Source organism: Odocoileus virginianus, chromosome 3, assembly GCF_023699985.2.
Source record: "Odocoileus virginianus isolate 20LAN1187 ecotype Illinois chromosome 3, Ovbor_1.2, whole genome shotgun sequence".
NCBI classification, from domain to species: domain Eukaryota; kingdom Metazoa; phylum Chordata; class Mammalia; order Artiodactyla; family Cervidae; genus Odocoileus; species Odocoileus virginianus.
Genome location: NC_069676.1, coordinates 84,863,192 through 84,886,521, shown reverse-complemented (window position 1 = coordinate 84,886,521; position 23,330 = coordinate 84,863,192). Strand labels below are relative to the sequence as shown.

Here is a 23,330-nt window from a genome sequence, read left to right as displayed (position 1 = left end):
GCAGAATCTAAAATATGACACAAACGAACATAGTTATGGTACAGAAATAGCCTCAGAAACACAGAACAGATGTGTTGTTGCCGAGGGGAAGTGGGGCTAGGGGAGAGAAGGATTAGGTGTTTGTGATTAGCAGATGTAAATTAGTATATATAGGAAGAATAAATAACAAGGTCCCACTGTATAGTACAACAAACAATAGTCCAAATCCTGTGATAAACCATAAGGGAAAAGAATATGAAAAAGAATATATATGTATAGCCTAGTCATTATGCAGTATAGCAGAAACTGTAAGTCAATGATACTTCAAGAAAATTTTTTATAAAAATGTATTCCAAATTTCATATACACATCCACAAGGTCAAACCATAAATAGACACACACACAGTTTTCTTTTTCCAAATAGGTATCTATCTATCCATCCATGCATCCATCCGTCCATCTGTATCTCTACAGTTCCTAAGGTTCTAACAATTCAACACAAGCAATAAAGACACAAACACCTAAAAAATACTTAAGAATAAGAGAAAAAAAATCACATTTGAAAAATAAAAGCAAAGCAAAATTAATATAGTGTCTAAAGGTATTGCAGACTAGCATGAAAACATTTCTGTGATAATACAATGAGAGGTATGGTAACAGGCATGATAGAGCTGATTATCTAAAAAGGGTGGGGGCTGAAAAAATGGTCACTGCCCCTGCTATGGATTTAAGAAAACTTCCAGCGGAGAAAAGCAGGCTCAGTTCCCCTACGGGCATTAGGAAGCACTGGACTCAGAGAAGAACCCGGTGGGACTCTGTAGCGTGTGACAGCAGGAACTACCTTATCCTCAGACTTTACCCCTTGTTTGGCCCCAGGCCCTGTGCTTCAGGCTTTTTGAACATGCCCAATTATCTTCTTAACAACTCTGCAAGGCATATATTCTTATTATTTTTCCAGTGATTTTTCAATTGCAGTGCTGGGAAATTACCCCATTTGTCCCTTCAATTCCAAAAATGGGACTCTTCTTCCTACACTCCATATTTGTTAAAGTTCTTTAGAGCTATCATTAAACATTCATAAAAACTTTTTTTTTCTCAGACGCTGATTTTTCCCTACTTCAGGAAATCAAATGAAGTCTTGTAAAAGTCAAGGATAGTTTATGTTTTTGAGGCTGTAATATAAGATTACAAACCAGTATTTTCTGGTAAAGTCTGGATTTGCTTCACAATTTTTCCTAATAACAAAAGCCATGTTGTAAACATGATAATGTCACTGTAGCCTCATTCAGAATATTACTCACTCTTTCTGCAGCTTTGCAGCTTCAGCACTTGGGAAAGTTGGAATTTCCCAGTAGTGTGACCAGGATACTATTTTTGTATCTTCAGCGTCCACTTACTTTCAACTGAATGAGTCTTGCTCAACTGAGGGCTTGCGAAAAAAAGGGAGCTAGATTTTATTATTAAAAGATTTTTAAGAAATAAAGGTGATATATAAGGAAAATGTGTTCTTAGAAAGCAAATATAACATATATTATTTCTTCTGCAATTCAATACTTTGATCAATATTCAAGTTTTCTTCCATTTTAAATACCAGTATCAACTTAATCCCTCAAAGCACATACCTGTGAAAAGCATAATATTAATATTTTCATTTGTATTGATAGAATGGACTATCACATTATTTGATAAACACTAGGTACAAATTTATTTCATGACAGATTACAAGTTCCTGCAAAATTCAATAATAATAATGCTAAAAATATAAGGTCATCAAAAAAATCTGGATTCAAGAAATGGGGGCAGGGAGCTCAAACTAGACTTTCATCTTCTCCTAGATATAACATGATTAGGTTAGGCAGGAAAGGAGGGAGTCAACTTGCCTTACGCATAAAAAATTTCAAAGTAATCAAAAAGCATAAATAAAAACATGGACCAAAGAGAAATTTACTAATTCATATTACCTTCCCATCAAACTGCTATAGAAAGTTCTATTTCGGGAAAAGAAAAATACCAATGGGCCCTGGGGCGGTGGGATGGGAGAGAAGGAAACCCTCCCCTTAAAAGCTGCAAGCTTTTTATATCAGAGGGGCCAGAGCTGTTCCACCTTCTTTGCCCCAACAGCCCCCTTCTTTCACGGCCACACTTCCTTCAGGTGTGGCCTGAAACAGCACTTCTATTTCCTTCCATCCTACTGAACTCCTCAGGCTTGTATGTCTTATTATTCATCATCTCTCACCAAGGTTTCCAGTGATTCCGCTCTTGCCAAACTGGAGGACTAATCTCCCACCGATCCTAAATCCTCGCATGTGAAACCTTTTTTCTTCTTTGGCCTCAGAAACTGTGCTTTTAGTCAGCAGCTTCTAACGCCCCTTCTCATTCCACAGGGCACAAAGTCTTAAACACAGACGTTTTAGAGGCAAACGGACTTGAGTTTGAACCGCTCTAGCTGCCATGTTCTAACTCTGAAGGTTGCAAGAGATGACTGATTTTCTCTCAGGCCCATTCTTTCCATTTGTAAAACAGCAATGATCAAAGTGCCCACCTCACCTGGTTGTTACAAGGAATGAATAAAGCAAAACATGTAAATCTCTTTTTGCACAGTTCAGTGCCTTAAAGGCAAGCCCCTGTGACATTAGTTATGTGTATTCTAGAATCAGGTTCTCTCTACAACCTGTACCAGAGAACTACTTTATAGCGTTAACATTTGTCTACATAGCTAACATTTGAGTCACTAGCTTAAATGTGCTACAGGAACTCCAAACCCCGAATGCCCCAAACTGCATGTATCCCTCTCCATCTATTAAAACTTTCAGTCTTTTCTATTTAAGTCAAACGACTTAAATAGAAAAGGCTCTCTACCTTTCTGGTGATAGAGTAAATCCCATTAATTCATGACTTATGAAGCAGTGTACCTAATGGTTAAAGGCTGCATGCATGCTGTCTGGTCCAACTCTTTGTGACCCCATGGACTATAGCCCATCAGGCTCCTCTGTCCATGGAAGTTTCTAGGCAAGAATACTGGAGTGGGTAGCCAGTTCCTTCTCCAGGAGATCTTTTCAATCCAGGGATCGAACCCATATCTCTTGCGTCTCCTGCATTGGCAGGAGAATTATTTTACCACTGAGCCACCCGGGGTAAGCCCAGGGTTAAAGGCTGCTTGCATTCCACTTCCAGTTCTTGCATGCATCACTACATGACCTAGAACAAGTAACTTAAAACTCTTCGTGCCTCAGTTTTCTCAGTTGTAAAATAGGAAGCCTGTTAGTATCAACCTCATTTAATGCTTAGTAGGTGCTATATTAACGTTTATTGATACATTAAAGAAGATAAAATTTACAATGTGACTTTTGTACTGATTTAAATACAAAACTGAAACAGTAATACTTTAATAGAGCAAACAAATTTTTCTTATTGTTTTTGGGGGGTTGTTTTGCCAGCAATAGCAGCATAGAGGATCTTACTTTCCTGACCAGGGATTAAACTCATGCTCCCTGCTTTGGGAGCGCGGGGTCTTAACCCCTGGGCCACTAGGGAAGTCCAAAACAGAGTGTGTGTGTGAGTTCATATTCCTCCCTTTGAATTCTCAATGCCACTACCACTGTCCAAGCTCATGATGCATCATAACCAGATGATGGCAAAAACTGCCCACCCTGCCTCTCGAAACTGATCTCCTGAGTTCTGTTTTCTCTTGCCTTAATCCATTTTCAATCTAATCTCTAATTGCCAGATTAATCATTTAATATTGTGCCCTCTTGGACTATTACATCAGTGTTTCCCATCAGTTCTCAGATAATATACAACCACCTTACCTATGGCGGGCTTTTCTAGCAGACCTTTCCTAAGTGGGATTCCCAGGGTCGCTATAGCCTTTGGGTCTTTACTCCTGGTCTTTTCCCTGCCTAGAATGTGCCACATCCTATTTCTTCAAATCTCATCCATCTTTTAAACAACCATGTCTGATTCTACTTGCTCCATGGAGACTTTTCAAGCTGAGGCCCCCACCCACAGCTAACACACAGCTTGGTTCTTACCAGGTTCATTTTCAGACTGTTATTTACATGCTTCATGTGTGTATATCTTGCCTGGTATTTCCCACTGCACAATCTCAACACTGTCATAGGGTAGATGAGGTGGAAGCAGGTGAGTTCACAGATGACTGACGATTCTGATGGGGATGTTAAAATTTTTGTTTTAATTTCACCACTGGATGGCTGAATGGGTATTCATAATCATGAATGTGGTGACAGTTTGGCCACATTAATGAGCATACCTAAACTAGAAGTGAACAGTTTAATAAGTTGAACTCAAATGTATATACATGGCTGTGTGTAGAATGCTCTTTATTCATGTTCACCAAGTCAAAGTCGACATATAGGAAAGATACAGTTAAATATTTGAAAATTTTTTGTACAAAAATAAAAGCCCTACATACTCAATACTATTGAAATAGGGGTGCTTACAAGCTCTTCAGAGGAAAGAAATGGGGGATGGGGCTGGTTATACTTTCCTTCTGGTGGTTTATGTCCAAAAGCAACACTGAGAAGTTCTGCAAATGTGAAAAGGTATGAGAAAGACCAAAATAAAAGCCTGGTCTGCACTCTCCATCCTACATGAGTTCCTTTGACTGAGGATCTTAGTAACCCCCCAGGGAATCTTCCCAACCCAGAGATGGAACCCAGGTCTCCCACATTGCAAGTGGATTCTTTACCAGCTGAGCCACCAGGGAAGCCCAAGAATACTGGAGCGGGCAGCCTATCCCTTCTCCAGCGGATCTTCCCGACCCAGGAATCGAACTGGGGTCTCCTGCACTGCAGGCGGCTTCTTCACCAACTGAGCTACCAGGGAATCCCCTTAGTAACCAAAGGGGAAAAAAAAGAAAACCAGAAGGAAAGAGAAGGAGAAGTTTTTTCCTCAGGAAGGAAACATAAATGTTTGTAAGTGGTTTCAAGGCAATGACACTTTAAATGATAGTAAAAGTTTAATTAGTGGAATTTCTTCAACAAATAATTTTATAGTAAAGGAAACAGGTTAATACTATGGGTTAAGTAATAATAACAACAATAACAGCAACACAGCAGTAGCAGCAGCAACAACCAGAAATGAAATAATGAAGTGTTAGTCGGACACAGAAGTCACGCCTGACTCTTTCTGACCTCATGGACTGCAGCCCGCCAGGCTCCTCTGTCCACGCGACTCTCCAGGCAAGAATACTGGAGTGGGTTGCCACTCTCTTCTCCAGGGGATCTTCCTGACCCAGGGCGATAACCTGGGTCTCCAGCATTGCAGGCAGATTCTGCACTGATAGAGCTAGCCTAATCTCTCAATAAGCAGAAATCAGAAACCTACCCACACTTAATGATTTAGTATTTGAATTTTAACAAGATGTCTATATCAAACTTCAAGAAATACTTTCCTAATCCATTTACATCTGCACTAACATAAGATCATAAATGTTATACTGAATAGTAATATTTGTAATTCTCAAGTTCCCAGCCTCAAAGCAAGGTTTAATTTTTATTCTTGTACTTAAATTTTTAAATTTCTTTTTCTTAAATAACAAAAGCAAAAATAACAAAGGATACACTTCTTAACAAACTATTGGCCAAAACTTCCAACTAATGAAAAATCTGTACTGAGTAATGAACATTTAACAACTGCCATCTGACTCTGCTTCAATCCACAAAAATAAGCCTACCAGATACATGTTTCCAGATCCTACACACACAATGACTTTCTTGAGCGGACAGTCTCAACACAGCAATGCAAGCTGCCAGGAGAGAAACCAGACCTGGAGTACCACAAGGAACCAGTATTGAAGAGGTCACAGCTGGCTTCTGGCTTCCGTCACATACAGCCAATGATTCTGAGACTCAAAGATGCAGATATTCACAGCTAAAATAAAATAAACTGCAGTTTAAAGCAGAATCTACTGAGCATGATCCCACCCAGGAAACGAAATGACATGGCAACACAATCTCTCAAAACATTACAGAATGAATGAAAAACTGTACACATCACTGACAGTCCCGTTTTTGCTAAATGCCAGAGGACAGTCCTCTGAATTTTAAGGTGATTGCCTGGTCCCTTCTTAAGGGGAAGGCCTATGCAAGCTAAAAGTCCTAGACATCAAGTGTCTACCAATAATTCAGATCAAATTCTCAGGTATTTGGCATCATCTGAATTCAGAGAGTATTTCTATACACATTTTTTTTTCTAGACTAATTTGCTTTTCAGCTTCAGCAAAATGTGCTTAAGCTGTGTGTGTGTGTGTGTGTGTGTGTGTGTGTGTGTCAGTCGCATCTGATTGTGACTCCCTGGACTGCAGCCTGACAGGTTCCTCTGTCCATGGAAAATTCCAGGCAAGACTATTGGACTGGGTTGCTGTTTCCTACTCCAGAGGATCTTCCTGATCCAGGGATTGAACCCACGTCTTTTCCACTGGCAGGCGGATTCTTTACCACCACGCCACTTGGGAAAGCCCCACGCTTAGGCCACGCAAACAAACAAAAACAAAAAACCAGGGGAAAGAAAAAACTCAAACATTTTGCCCTGGTTAAGTTTATTAATCACAGAAAATGCAGTTCTATCTTATCGTCATGTTTTCTACGAGGAAGCTTCTGCTCTTTTTTTGGACCTGGAGACCTGTTTTCTCCTGACAGAACCCCCAGAACTGCAAACTTGTCCTTTGTCCTCGTTGTTTACCAGCCTTATCAGGGCACACACGGGTTGGCAATGTGATTCTAAGATAAAAATTTCAAAGATATAATTAGATGTTTTTCCGAGAAACAGCACCCAATGCCATGAAAATCTGTTAGCTCTCTTCTCCTTCAAGCTTGAAGATAAAGGTCTCACAATTTCTTGTTATTCTTTCAGATGAATGAGGAACATTACCTTGGCACTGAAGGAAAAACACATACTTTAAAAGTGAACACTAATGAAAACACAGATTGGATCTCAAAACTTCTGTGACACTTCAATCAACATAGTTTTCTGTAACAACACACTTCCTAAAGCTTATAACAATGTAAATATCATGAAAATAATGTTATGCCCCTGAATTTAACTATAAATGAGAAGTGATAGAAAGACATAGTCCAAGCTGAAAAGTAAGTAAAGAAGAAAGTATTGGTTGCTCAGTCATGTCCAACTCTTTTTGTGATCCCATGGACTGTAGCCCGCCAGGCTCCTCTGTCCAGGGATTCTCCAGGCAAGAACACTGGAGTGGGCTGCCAAGACCTTCTCCAGGGGATTTTCCTGACCCAGGGGCTGATCCGGAGTCTCCTGCACTGCAGGAATATTATTTGCCATCTGAGCAACCAGGAAGTCAGGGAAGTCCCAGTTAGTGATACATAAGCTTTCTCACAGCGCCTTTCAGATTCATTAGTTCAAATCTGAACAGAGGGGATAAAAGGAGAGAGGTAGAAAATCACAGATGCCTATTTTCTAAGCTGCAATAGAATATTAACCCAGTGAAAGAAGTGCTGAGAAAAAATCTCAAGTTTTCTACTGAGCTCCATCTTTCAGTTCAGTTAGGCATGCTCAGTCATGTCTGACTCCTTGTGACCCCACGGACTCATTGTAGCCCACCAGGCTCCTCTGTCCATGGAATTTTCTAGTCAAGAATACCGGACTGGGTTGCCATTTCCTACTCCAAGGAGACCTTCCAGACCCAGGGGGGCTGGGTTGCCATTTCCTACTCCAAGGAGATCTTCCAGACCCAGGGATCAAACCCAGGGCTCCTGAATCTCCTCCGCTGGCAGGCAGAGTCAAACTCCATCTTAGAGACCAAAAACCGGTTTGGGGGGGAAAAAAAAGTCGTCTACTGCCACCTGCTGGTAATTTATAGTCAGTAGTTCTCAAAGATGCTTGAATGGCATAAATGCCAGATTAAAGCAGAATCTTCTGCCTTGTAAAGCAAGAATATTAGATACAATATATGTTTCTAGAAACAGAGACAGACTACCATCTCCTCATGCTGACTGCCTCCCTCACTGAAACACTGTCCTGAAAGGAAGTCAGAGGCCACTACATTTCCATTCTGCCCTTTCCCACAAAAGTCATTCAACTTAGGCCAGAAATAAAGTCTTTAAAACCAAACAGTCTTGGCAGACCTGCCTGCAAAAGATTCACAACTCAAACTCTTGAGGTCAGCTAGAGAAATTTTATTCTTTTAGTCAAAAGACCACAGGTCAAACTGTATTTTTTAAGACTTCTCTATAAGAATATGAACCTTGAGTTGATAGAGGATTCAAATGAGAGATCTAAGAAAGGACCTGAACCCCCCTCCCGCCCCCCTCCCCTGCAACAGGCAAGATTCTGTAACTACAGATATAAATATGATTTTAAAATCCATAAAAGAAAAGGCAGGCCCAAGTTCCTACAGTCAGTTCCATTTCTATTTTTGGAGAATCTAAGAAATTTTCAAAGGCTTAGCGAAAAGGTTTTAAGGGAGAAAATTATTCTCTTTATTTTAGGGAGTATATTTAAAAATTAAAGTAGATGGGTAAAACATTTTGAGGAAAAAGAACGTTCTATCAAAAACCTATCAGCAATCCTCCTGCCAAAAATAAACTATGGACATTATGTTTTAGTTATCCCATGTCACAAGTCATACACTGCAGGGTTTTCATGCCACACTGTTTTATCTCTTCTAAAAATATATTGAAAAACATGGATTTCACTAACCACTTTCTCCGAAATTAATGTTAAGTGCAATGTGAATCAGAAGGCAACATCCCAAGATATAAATCCTGAGTCTTCTTTTTCACATCCCTAGACATGAGCAAATTTGTCTGCTAGGACACTGAAGAGTTGTCTGTAATTCTATGGTTCTATAATTAAGACTTGTACAAACTTTGCTGCCAAAAAATCACCAGAGTGGGTGGTGAATACAGCCAAGTAAATGCTAATTATGGAAGGCGGGTTTTCTAAGATCTTAAATACAAGAAGCAAAGGCAAGATCAGACAGCTAAGATAGTTACCAAGGCAATATAAATAGCCTTGTCAAACTCAGTGTAAACCCCCCTTTGGTAACAGCTGTTACCTCGCATAGTTCATAGGTACTTTAAAAGCACAATCTGGTATCTTCTACTTAGAATTCAGCAGTTAATTGTTCCCTAAAAAAGAGTTAAGAATTTACTCATGTCATTTTCATTCCTGGGAGCAAAAAAGGCAAGAGAAGGCCAGTGTTCCAAATAATTTTCCATTTAATGTTTCAGCCCCTCCTCTAATAATATTTTTAAAAGTTCTGCCTGGAATTCAATAGAATGCCATTAGCATCTTAAAATGCATGCAAATTCTAAGCATACAGCACAATAAATTTACATAAATCGAATCATGCATACACCAGCAAGGAATCAGGAAAACAGCATTTTCTGCACAGTAGAAGTGTACCCACCATCCAAAAAAGAGGGAATTTTATAAAATATTGTTACCAAGTTCTCTCAATAATAACACTACATAGTGTATCCTTACAATCTAGAACTGTAATTACAGCCTTCAAATAGAAGTGATCATGCTTTTTCCTGTTTACTTATACTTACGTCTATGCCCATCTCACTGCTAATCAAGAAGCTGTGGGAACTTTTCATTTGAGCTCAGCCCAAATACCACCTCCTCTAGGAAGACTTTCTTAACCTTCACAGAAAAATTAAGTCCTCACGTATCTTCACACATAGTCTGTGTTTACACTTATCACACTACATTAGAGTTATCTGTATACACATCTACTGTTTTAGACTGTGAGTACCTTATGGACCAAAAAGGCATTTAATTTCATCTTGATCTGCCTTCTGGGCTTTAAATACTAGATGGTTTAAAACGCATGCTAATGAATGACTCAGTGTTTTTCACATTATTTCTTCTGCCATAGACAGCTTGTCAAAAAAGAAAGATCTACCAAATTGTATTCTATAATACTAAATGAAGCAAAATATATTATCCAGATGTCTTAAAGTACGTATCATCTTAATGCCTGCCACATAAAGGATCTATAACACAGCATGTTTTATTCAGATTAAACTGAAATGTGCTAATTTTAATATATTATATTAAATATATTATATATGTATTTACAATATATTTACATGTGTAAATTGCCAACATGATGCTTCTTAATAGGCAGCAGCTATTTTCTTTGTTAGCGGTGATATCAAGGTAATTATCTGAAGAAGAGATAAAGGAGCTCAACAATGTTACACTGCTTAGACCTGATGCTCTCATTTGCTCTTACGGGTCTCCTTCCTCATTCTTCTCCACTACAAAACTAAGCGAGCCTATTTCAACTAGGGTGAGATTGAATTTTACTTATACACTCAGTTCAAGGATCACAGAAGAAATGAACACTGCATGAAAGTGGGAACTTCCACGCTCTCCTACCTGTGTACCCACGCTGGCTGCCAGCATGTGAGTCAGAAGTTTAGCCGCAAACATGGAATGCCTAGCACAGAAGATATGGGAAAGGACAGCCAGGCAGAGACCTGTAGGAACAAAAAAGCCCGTGTGCGGTTTTACAATCCACGAACAAACAGGAGCACGGTTAAATCTTCAGAAAAGGTAAGCGCAGTATCTTTGGGCTTACAATACAAGGGCACATAGCACAATATCTCTGGGGACGTTCATGTTTCAACTTCACCCCACGCCACTTGACCAGACTTATAAAATCCTCATACTTCTCAATTCAGCCCAAAGGGTAACTTTACGTTTCAAATATCTACTTGTTTACTTCCCGACTAAAAAGAAAGCACAAATTAAGCTGATTAATAATTTCATTAAACTTTTCATTTTCTGTTCCCATCAGACAAGTGTTAACTGCTTAAGAATCAAATTCCATTCTAAATTCTCTAAGAATGGGTGCCTTGGCTAAAGGAATATATTTGTGGAGGTAAATAGGATTTTTCACCTAAAAACTCAAGTTTGGTAATTACCCCTTTTATCTACTAAGAATAGTTAGGCAATTACAAAAGTGGTGATTATGAATTTTAAAAGCAACATTACACTCCTGGGTGCCAAAACCAGGAACAAAATGTGTTCTTTCCCACCAAGGTGGTTTTTAACCCAAATATCTACGCTTCTAAGTGGTGTGAAAAACATTATTCCTATCTTCTTTGAATCTACTTGAACTCACCTACCTGAATCTCAGGACTAACCCATAAAATTTTTTATCTTGCAATTTGTATACATTTATTTTAATATTAGTTTAAGATTTTGTATGTGGGCCATTTTTAAAGTCTTTATTGAATTTGTTACAATATTGCTTATGTTTTGGATTTTTGGCCACGAGATATGGGAGCTTAGCTCCCCAACTAGGGATTGAACCGACACCCTCCCTGCATTGGAAGGAGAAGTCTAACCCACTGGACTGCCAGGGAAGTCCCTACTATTAGGTTTTAAATGCAGAATGTACACACATTTTAAAAGATTTCCTGACTTTTAAAAATTTAAATATGCTGCAAAAAGCGACATATTTGCTTTATCACTTATGCCTTTTACTCTACTCTCGTCCTCAGTAAGGTTATTTTGTCTAGGAAGTAATGACACATAACAACTGGCTTGTGTATGTTGCTTTGCCCTGTATTTTGCATGCATTATCTCATTCATCAATGGTCCCCTGGCAAATAGGAGAAGCTGCATTTATTTTGTTTCCTCATTATCTTTTCTGAAGCAATGGAACTTACACCACATGTTGGCACAAGTGGACTGGGCAGCTGCAAAATGCCCTCGTGGGGTCTGTGACTACTCGTCAGCACAGAAATGCCTCTCAGAAGTCCTTTCGGGAAAAGCTCTCAGTGTGTTTAGGTTTGCAAAAGGTAGACAAAGTTTCACACAGGAAGTGAGGCTCTGCATTAGTCAAGGCTTTCAGCCTAGAAATTTGGCCAAGAGATCCGGAGTAATCCTTTTTTTTGGAAGACTGCCATGAGGCATTCTGGGACAGGTGTGCAGGTCCTGAGGTTGCCTCCCAAATCCACCCACAAAGGTACACAAGTATACCCAGAAACTGCATCTTTGCCTAGGCAGCTTATCAACTATTGAAGCTGTTGTTCCAAACTCACTAATGTACACTTTGCATTTCTATGATGATCAGAGCCACCTTAAACTCAAAGTTCAAGCTGAGTGTGAGAGAGAGAGAGAGAGTGTGTGTGTGTGTGCATGTAATACATTGACTTAAAAGCAGGGTCTTGCAAGTCTTATTTCATTGTAGGCCAAGTGACGACAAATACATGCTTTTCTGTGAGCTTACCGTGGTGGATGGTAACAATATGAGGTGAGGGGATTTGTGTTGGGCAAAGGAAAAATACTCCTGAATCAACTGTTCTTTCTAGTTCCCAAAAAGAGCTTATTCACAGCCTTTCCCCCTAACTTGGTAATTCTCCATTATACTCCCATTTCGTGATATAAATTTATTACATTTAAACTTGACCAGATCAAGAATATTTAATTAAGTCTACTAAGCTTTAATTAAAAATGCTAGCATGACACCTGGTGACAGTCCAGGATTCAAAGCCAGTGGCAGGAAAATGGGCTGGATTCTAACAGCCTGTAACTATAATGTAGGATGTTATCTAAGTCCTTTTTTTATTTAGGATAAAAGGATGCAGGGAAAAAAGCCTCAAGCAGCCTAGCCTCAGCTGACCTTGTGAGAGTTACTGCATACCTTAGATGTAAAGAAATGAATACTTTGGTTACCGAGTTCCTAAAGACTAATTATTTATCTTTTTTCTCATGATATTGAAGAGCTATATTTAGCATACAAAATTTAAATTTACAAGGCAGATTCTTTTAAACTAAATTTTTTTTTGGTTTAAACTCCCTTAATATGTAAATCACATAGTACAAAAGTTAAATTCTAAAAGGAATTCTAAAAAATAAGGTATAACAAATCCAGGTATTACCTAAAGGTAAACTCTAAATAGTTTCTTAGAGATTGATTCCTTAGCAACTAGGCAGAAAAACAAACATGTAATTTATTAAGTAATCTTCATTTACTTTTTTTTCCTAGCACTATGTAGATTACAGACTTCACTGGAAAAAAAGTTAATCAGTTTACTAACACAAATGACTTTTCTATATGATTAGACATTAAGAGGGAAGATAAATTACCCTTAACAAAATAATATTTATAATCTTTGATTTTGATAAGAAAAACTCTAAAGAACAGCTAGATTCTTTTGTTAGTACCAAAGAGGACCAAAGATCTTGTTATCTATCTATACAATATTTGAATGTTTGTATGTGCATAAATATATGTAATGTTTATATATGAACATACATAGCTAGTAAACAACTCTTGTTTGGTATCCCTTAAGAATGAGATATACTTTCAAAATAACTAAAGTTTATTCTCCAGAAGGCAAATATTACATTTTTCCCATGAAAATTCCTTTAAAATATTTATAAATTTTACATTGTTTTATTATGTATCTCTGTCTCCTCTAAGTGTGAGTGCTAAGTCACTTCAGTTGTGTCTGATTCTTTGTGACCCTATAGACTGTAGCCTGCCAGGCTCCTCTGTCCATGGGATTCTCCAGGCAAGAATGCCAGAGTGGGCTGCCACGCCCACCTCCAGGGGATCTTTCTGACTCAGGGATCAAACCCACGTCTCCTGCACCAGCAAGTGGGTTCTTTATCACTAACGCCACCTCTATGGATAAACATTAAAAAAAACACAAATGACCGCTAGATTATTAAATCAGATACTCACCTGCTACCTTAGGTTTTTTTCTATTCCTCCACCTAATGCTGGCTGTAACTATCACCCTTTTAACATTTCTGTTGCTCATCTCTGCTAATTCCCAAATTCCTTCAACCCTCCCTTCAACACAATGCCCCTGGATTACAGCTACTGATAAGCTAAAGACAGAAAAACAAAACTGTCAATCCAGAAGAGTTTACCAGGTTGAACAAAAGTCCATATGCCACATTTGACAGTACACAAGTTCTGTGTATCAGAGGGAAGAACTGACTCCAGAGGGATGAGGTTACCAGGAGACCACCCTTCGGGTAACATGTGAAGTTCAGTACAATAGCCACTAGCCACACAGGGCCATGTAGATTTTAATTAATTAGAATTAAATAGAATTAAACATTCAGGTCCCAACTGTTCTAGCCACATTTCAAGGGCTCCATCACCAGATGTGGTCAGGAGCCACGCTTCCATCATCGAAGAAACAGTGGCTGGGGCCACTGTGTCAAACTATAAAGGGACTGTTTATAAAAGGCCATACAACACAGTTCTGGTCAGAGATGTGAGGGGAAACACTCTGGGTGGTTTTCGGCACAGCTTTCAAGGCTCTTAAAACAGGACCCACATAAGTGCTTTTCTCTTGGCAAGCCCAGACATCGCTGTGGGACGTTCAGAGCTGCCACGGCCAGCTCAAGACCATGCAGAGGCGAGGTGGAGAAAATAAAAGAAAACCTCTGAGGAGCGCGAAACAGAAACACGAGAAGAGGCTGGGCCCCTGATGATGCCACTGAGGTGCTGAACTAATCAGTCCTGGAACTGAATCTGCTTATTTAGTATGTCTGACTTGTCTTCGGTTATGTGCCAGCCCGAGTCATCCTAAACAATCCAGCTACGCGTACCTAGCTAGATACATCCTACATTTTTATGCCATGTCAGAGTTAGACGAAGCTCTCTGACTTCTCTATCACCTGCAGTTACCCCTTCAAACTACTTATTTCTTTTTTAAAGCTCTTACACATCTCTCTCTATTCTACTTATGAATAACTCCCAATTTGATAGAACGAAACTTTTGATATACTCTCCCCATAATGATAATGGCTGTCTTAGGACAATGCTTCGTGTGAATGTGAACTTAATATTTTGGGGCGAATGTGACACAGAAATTTAGAAAATATCTCATCTTCAAAAATAATTTCAAAAGAATGAGTGGCATCTAATAAAGTTTTTTTCTAGAAAAACTATCAAAATATCAGCTTATAATATATAAAATTCACAACTAGAATATTCTTACAGCTTAAAGAAAGTGTTAGTAGCTCAGCTGTGTCTGACTCTCTACAATCCCATGGACTGTAGCCCGCCAGGCTCCTCCATCCATGGGATTCTCCAGACACGAATACTGGAGTGGGTTGCCAATTTCCTCTCTCCAGGGCATCTTCCCTACCCAGGGATCGAACCCAGTTCTCCCGCACTGCAGGCAGATACTTTACTGTCTGAACCAGCTGGGAAGCCCTTACAGTTTAATAAACCTGAACAAAAGAATGAGTATGCTTCAAAGAACTCTAGATTGTGCTGATTTCCTTATCCTGTAAACCTAAGTATTTACTAATTTACAGACAATTATTTCCTGTTACCTACTTTAAACAATGACATTGTGTTGGCATTTATATACTTAGTAATCTATAGAGTAAATAAAACTATTAGTTATTTAAAAGGGATAGCTTTAGTTTGACTAACGTGTTAAAGGATTTCTCCACCACAGAGAACAAAAAGAAAGAAAAAAAAAATGAAACAAATGTGAGCTCTGCAGTCTAATCTCAGTTTAAAAGCACTTCAAAATAGAAGACTCTCCTACAGGTACATCAAACATGACCGAGTTCACATACTGATGTTAATGATGAAGTGGATTTTGGAATGCAGGGGTCTCATTAAGCTCATGAGGCCATACGAATTGTACCCAGAATAAAATCAGGATGATTTTAATCCGATGTCTACCTTTGACAGGCCAACATCAACAGTTAGGGAAAGCAGAGCAGGTTTCTTTTGACATTATTCTCCAAATATTAAGAAGCATGCTTAGGTTCCTTAGTAACTATAAGATTATGGTATTATCACCTAAAGTTGTTATGAGCTGTATTTCTTCCCCCTTTGAGGCGAGTCCTATAATGTTACACTTACACACACAGTCATTTACTTCTTCTCTCTATAGCTTTTAGTTTCAATGGATAACTTCAGTTTAATTTCTTGCAATTTGATAAACTGGTTTACAGTTTTAAAAGTCACAGGTATATATCCTAACCTTTCACCTTTCCATATTGAGGATTACTCAGCTTCTTGGTTTACATACTCATTACACATACTTGGATCATTTCAACTGTTCTGCTCCAGTAGAGCAACCAGAACTGTAAACCAGAATTAGAACAGATACACTGTGATCTATCTTAATTTTTTTTATTAAACAATGGTTTAATTCCTATGTGACTACATGTTGCCACATTTTAAGAAAAGAGTTAGAATGCTCCCAAATTCAAAGGGATATTTGGTGTGGCCTAACTTAAATGAGAGCATGTGTATGTAAAATATGGAAAAATCTCTTGCCTTATTTCTGGGGGCCTCCCGAGAAATGTAATATCAGTCTCCCCAGAAGCTGAAACTGAGCACAAAGACAGAACCGCCTCGTGAACCACCGAACGTGCAATCCATATTACATATGTCATGAGCAGAGGGGGGGAAAAACTGATAATTTCAAATATGACTCCAAGTCAAAAATAATAAGATAGATACTAATATCTGGGTGTTGGTTTTCAAATACATGAGCAAATCTTTTTAAGAGTGAGTTGCAAACATATATATTTATTAACAGTTCTCTCAGAAAATATCTTAAAGTCCTGCTAGTCTTCTAAAAAAATCAAGACAACATTCTCTCTTTAGTTTGTAAAATTCTTTGCTTTGATGTTGAGTATTTAGAACAACCAAGGGATTTTTTGTGGGTCATATTAGCACTTAGAATTATGTCTCTATGTTTGAGATGATATCTAGATTTTATTTCAGCATTGTACCTTTTGGTTCTATTTCATCAGTCTATGAAATTTCTCTAAATAGATAGCATCAAAATAAAATAGGGTGTTGCCATCTGATTTTGAAACCTAGAAGAATCTATGAAGCAAGAACCATCATTCTTATGGAAGATGTTATTAAGAATAAGAAATTATTAACATCTGCTATTGAATCTAAGGTTTAGAATTAAGATACATTAAGGAAAATGTATAACTTTTAAATATTTGAACAACTAGGACAAAGAATATTAAATTACAGTGGAAAGATTTTAACAACCAGGACAAAGAAGGATAATTAATTACATGTTTCTACCTCCACAAAATTTTCCGAATCAATAAAGATTATTAGGGGACAGCCTGCACACTAAACATTCAATGATAACCACATTTACATACCAAACATCATTAAGGCAGATGGTCTGAGCTAGTATATCTACCACCCTGTTAACACAATTTAAAATCAAGTATTGGGGGCGGGGAGACGGAGGTATTTGCCCTAAGTCTTGCAACTAGCCAGTGGCAGGACAAGGATTTGAATACAGGCACAGTTACCCTAAACCCAGTTCTCTGTGTAGCTTACTGTTCATAAAAGCAGCTGTGGGGCTGTAAAAGCTGACTCGGGGCACAGAATCCATAAGCATCGGGATAGAAATACAGTGTAAGGAATTCTCAGGCTCCCAACCACAAAGTAAAAACAGCAAATGAGAATAATTCTATAGCTGTTCAAAGTTTACTTATAGGTAAATCGTTGGACACACGTTAACCCTATTCAAGTTTTTATTCTTGCCAGAAATGGGACCTAGATGTAGAAGGTGAAATAAAATTTATCTTTTAACATAGTAGTTGAATATAGTTAAAGCTTCTAGACTGAAAAATGCAAATCAATCCATGGGGTAGGTTTATTTTTTAGTGAAAATACAAAATGCTTTATTTATATTATCTCACGCAATCCTGCTATCTACTGCAGAATCTGCCTTCTAAATCAACACTATCAACTTTAACTCTTTTTTACTATCTAACTTCTATCTCACATTGTACTGGATATACACTGCTGACGAGCTGGAACTATATCTTGCTCTTGCCTTATCCCCAGTACACAGTTGGTCCTCCATAAATAACGGCTGTATGAATTAATGAATAGGACCATGAGAGGGAACTTTCCTGGCCTAGTGGTTAAGACTATGTGCTTGTACTGCAGGGGGCATGGGTTCAATCCCTGGTCAGGGAACTAAGATCCCACACAATACACAATGCAGCCAAAAAAAGAAAATTAAAAACAAAAACAAAAAAGACCACGAGAAAGTTTATTTTCTTGTAATGTTGATGAATTACAGTACATCTGCATCTACATAAAAGGACCCTGGGAAAACTTTTATTCTCATCAATATTTTAAATTATTGACTCAAAAATACTGTAACTCACCTGAAATACATATAAAGCCAGAAGAGAAAAAAGCTTCATTGTATGAAGACAAGTTGTCAGTCTGGGCGTAGACAGCGTACACAGACATGTATGAACAGGCACATTCCACGTAGTCTGAAGTGTCCTCAACCACTTTGCAAAACTGACTGTCGGACAACCAGCTAGAGCAAAAAACACAATCGTTACTACTCTTTCATCAATACTTAAGGTGTGGAGACGGCTTTTGAAGAAAAAATAATTTATTGAACCTAAGTGTTCTTTACTCAAGATGGAAGCAGACCACATGTTCAAGCAGAAACACTGGCGGGAACATCTTGTCCAAGACATGAAACAGCAGATCCCACAAATACCTTCAACAGCAGCCTAAATATTAACCAAACCTGCAAAAGCATCGTCAATATTGAAGAAACTGACCCTCTAAACCAGCAGTGCTAGCCCCCACCTCATCTAAAGCAAACAAACTCAAGGTATTCAACAGGAAGTACTGTTCCCTAGCATTCAAGAGTACCAAAAGGTCAACACAGCCAAAAATGTGCAGTGTTCACCATTCCCCCCTTTTCACAACTCCTGTATTTTAAACCACATAAATTACCTGCTTGTCTAAGTACTTCCGTCCCCACCTGTTTGGATTTTGAGCCAGTTACATTACATACATGTCTTCTAGGGTTTTTTCAGGTGTCTCCTTCTATAAAGTTTGACCTTTAGCACCAAAAGTTTGTCACAATTATAGCAAACACAGTGTCACATGCCACACCTTCTGAGCATCCTTTAGTGACTACTCTGCTCAAGAGCAGTCACTTCTAGTTCCTCTTGATCCCCTTATTTCTCTAAGGCCATGAAACTTCTTAACCCGAACTGCAGATTCAAGCTTGAAACATTCACTATTAATTATACATTGAGGATTGTAGAGTATCTACGTATTAGGTTTAAAGTCTGTCCTCAGACATTAGGAATTTCAAAGGAAAATTATTTTCCCACATAGAGACTAGCCAGAATTTTGGTGTTTGAAGAGGACAGCTGGTTACCCAACTAGGCTGTGGAGTCTTTTCAGAATTTTAGTTTGTGTGGCTGAAAGTAACAAAATCTAGTGACTGATCTGAACTCAAAACTCTCTAGGCCAGCCATGCCTGATCCTACAACATTGGCTGAGCTCCCAGGGAGAGAACTGCTCAGAAACATGAGGTCTGAGGCCAAGAGGAGTCAAAGGAAGAGTCGCTGTCTTCTTCCCCTTCTTGTGCCTGCTTTAATCCCCAAATGTGATCCAAGTCATACACGGATTAGAATTATGAATCTGTACTGATCCCTCCAGACATAGAGCATCAGATCCAGAACCACAAGTCCAGAGGGAAGGAGTCAAAAGAATTTCCTTCACTGTTCCATAAATTAACCTGTAACCAGAGGAAGGTTATCTGAACTGAGCAGAACTCATGCTAAGTTCCATGAAGTCGTAATAAAAAAGGAGTTAAGTAATGAGTTATACACATGTTTAAATTGTTTGGCTGCATTTGCCACCTGCACCAGGCTAGACCTCTTCCTACACTGCTTTGCCTCATTTAGTGTAGTGGTGAGTCTCCAATCTAAAAATCTCACTCCAGACGTTCAGTACAAAAAACTGGGCTTAATGGTACCAGAAGAAGGGACAAATTCTGATTTTAAAGAATTATTAACAAGTACCTCGCAGCTGCCGGGTTCCAAAGGAGACACAGAGGAGTCTGAGGAACAATTCTAGGCTCGGCAGCATAAATCCTGTAGAGAATCTCATTGTTGTTGGTCAGGGGTTGTGAACTCTGACCTTTCACACTCAAAGATAATACCTGTAATACCAGAAAGAACCGAAAATGTAACATCTTCAAATTAAATGTCAAGACTCTCAGTCTGAAATTTGCTTCATTTTTCTCATCATTTTTGGGCACTATTAATCATTAGCTTCCTTATGAATACAGGGCATCTGGTGGATTTTCCACTGTAGACCTACCTCACTCCAGCTACTGACCAGTCTCCAAGTGACAATATTCATTTTCAATGTCAGTCTTCATCAGGAGTGGGATATAGCTTTAGTGAAAGCTATGTGTTTTTTCCACTTTCTCATTTCATTCAATAAAACATGAAGGAAATATCTGCAACTATTTTTAAGCCCAAACATTCTACAAAGAGTTCATAAAGATGGGACATGTTTCATCATTAGCTTATCGTATGTAGCACTTACCTTAAGTCTGATCAAGTGCATGTATCCTAAGGAGCATGTTTGCAAAGGAAAAAGCAGATTCCAACTACATAATTCTTTAAATGATAGATTACCTTATTTTTCAGGGCATGGAAATTGTTTCCAGTCATAAACCACTGCTGGCTGCTATACTCTGTAAACTGGACTAATTCACATGTGCTTCTCCCGGCCATTATTTCTGCATCCAGAACATCCAATAACCTCTCTGGAACTCGAATATAATCACCTTCTTTTCCTTCAAACTTGTGCCCATTGATCTGCTGAGGGTACCAGTGAAGAGCCAGTATGGACAAATATGGGCAGCTGTCAAGGATGGTTTTGCCTCTATGAGAGAAAAGCAAAGGTTCTGCTAAAATGGCATGTATTTGCATATGTATATCCATTCACATTTGTTAAAAATCCATTACATTGTTAAAAATCTATTACACTGGAGCTCTGTTCCTTATGTACAACCATGATACTACCTACCCAGAAGCAGTAAAGAGAATATGCTTTCAGTTCTTTTATGGTGAATTGTTAGGATGTTTTGCACAGAACTTTCTGAATCCTCTTGCCTGATCCCCCTTCTGATCTGAAACATGGGTTTCTGAAAGTTTTTTCACAGTTATCAGAATCTGTGCTATAAAAATGTCTATTTCTGTGTTAGTCACATCAGCATGGGAGGAATAGGGTGAGAAAGGATGCACCATTCAGCTGAAACTCTCTTCTTTATAATCAAGAGTATCACAAACCTTATATATCTACAGCCAAGTTCTCATCAAGTTCACCTCACCCTTTTCTAAGCCATCAGAGCATTTATAATTTAACCATGCCCCTGATAAAAGAAATGGCCCTGAATAGAATCTTTATCCATTTAATAATTCTGTTCACAACAACCCTGAGGCACTAGATCCTGTGCTCAGTGAATCTGCTTTTTAAACCTCAGTATGTGTTGAAATCACCTTGAAGCTTGTTTTAAAAATACAGATTTCTAGGGACTTCCCTGGTGGTCCAGTGGTTAAGACTCTGAGCTCCCAATGCAGGGCGCATGGGTTCAATCCCTAGTCAGGAAGCTAAGATTCTATAGCCAAAAAAAAAAAAAAACATATTTCTACATTACATCCAATTTTTACTAAATCAAAATCCTTGCCTAGGGGAGACTAGAGATTCTCTGAGTCTGTATTTTGTAACCAGTCCTCAAAAAAATCTGATATATGTTTTTCTGTGGACACATCATATCTACAAATAATGAAAAGACACAAAGATAAATCACACTTGAAACCTGTCTGAAAAAATATGGAGAACAGTAGGATAAAGGTAAGTTAGATGGGCCATAAGTGATGTTGAGTATATATAACTGTATCATGGATACAAATACCTCATCAAGGCCCCTAACCTAGGAAATCGAGTTGAGAATTTTAAATAGAAGATTTGAGAAACAAAAGGAAAAGGTAAGGGCTAACTTTTTCCTCTAGCTATATACTCTTTTTAAAAAAATCTTTACCATATTTGAATTGATGCTTTTGAACACTTATCTTTAGTCCAGCCATTCATTCAGGCTCTAGACCTCTGCATCCAAAATGCCTATTAAAACATCTCAATCCATATAGGCCACCCACAACAGCTTATAAAAACTCATCTTTTCACCTCTCCATCCACATCTTCACTGGTGACTTGGAGCTAAAAGCTGCCACTGTTGACCTCTCCACCATGACCAGGCACAAACTGACTGAGACCAGTGAACCACTGTTGGTGGAAATGTAAGTTGGTGCAACCAAGGTTCCTCAAAAGGCTAAAAACACAGTTGCCATATGATCCAACAATCCTATTCCTGGGCATATGTCTAGAAAAAACTATAATTCAAAATGATGCATGAACCCTTATGTTCATAACACCATTATTCACAACAGTCAAGACATGGAAACAACTTAAATGACCATCAACAAATGAATGGATGAAGATGTAGTACATATATAGCATGGAGTACTACACAGCCATAAAAAAGAAATGAAATTATGTCATTTGCAGCAACACAGATGGACTCAGAGATTATCAAACTAAGTAAATCAGAAATAGAAAGACAAATACTATATAATATCACTTATAATATCACATATGTGGAATCGAAATGAACACAAATGAACCTATCCACTAAACAGACTCAAAGACCTGTGGTTGCCAAAGGTCAGGGGAGGGATGGGATGGGGGTTTGGGGTTAGCAGATGCAAACTATTCTCGTACAGAATGCATAAAAAACAAGGTCCTACTGTATAGCACAGGGGTTATATTCAACATCCTGTAATAAACCATAAGAGAAACGAACATGAAAAGAATATATACGTATGTATAACTGAATCACTGTTCTGCAGAGCAGAAACACAGCATTGTAAATCAACTATACAGCAATTAAAACAATTTAAGTGAATTTCTGACACATGCTAGAGCATGGATAAAACCTGAAGAAACGTTATGCTAAGCAAAGTACAGCAAACACAAAGGACAAATATTACATGATTCCACTTACGAGATGGCTAGAATAGGTGAATTGAATAGAGATTAAGAAGTAGAATAGAGGTTACCAGGACAGAGGGAAGGAGGAATGGAGAGTTATTAATGGGTAGAGATTTTTAATTTGAGAGGATGACAGTTCTGGATATGCATCCTAGGGATGGTGACCCAACAATCATGAATATACTGTGTCACTGAATTGTACACCTGAAAACAGTTTGAAAGTGAAAGTGTTAGCCGCTCAGTCATATCCAATTCTTTGTAACCCTACGGTTTGTAGCCCACCAGGCTCCTCTGACCATGGGATTCCCCAGACAAGAAAATTGGAGGGGTTGTCATTCCTTCTCCAGGGGATCTCTCCCACCCAGGAATTGAAGCCAGGTCTGCTGCATTGTAGACAGATTTTTACCATCTGAGCTACCAGGAAGTACAGAAAAATAGTTTAAATGGTAAGATCTGTCTTATGTATACATTACCACAATTT

At 38.5% G+C, this 23,330-nt stretch overlaps 1 protein-coding gene across 1 annotated transcript in view; it reads right to left on the bottom strand.

The window, feature by feature from the left end:
* Positions 1 to 23,330, bottom strand: part of ADGRV1 (adhesion G protein-coupled receptor V1) — a 544,484-nt gene that overhangs the window by 286,780 nt on the left and 234,374 nt on the right. The window contains exons 80-83 of the mRNA XM_070465812.1: positions 20,434 to 20,683; positions 19,810 to 19,949; positions 18,136 to 18,296; positions 10,357 to 10,457 (exon numbers count right to left, since the gene is read on the bottom strand). Of these exons, the coding sequence (XP_070321913.1) occupies positions 10,357 to 10,457; positions 18,136 to 18,296; positions 19,810 to 19,949; positions 20,434 to 20,683 (652 nt within the window). The remainder of the gene's footprint in view (positions 1 to 10,356; positions 10,458 to 18,135; positions 18,297 to 19,809; positions 19,950 to 20,433; positions 20,684 to 23,330) is intronic.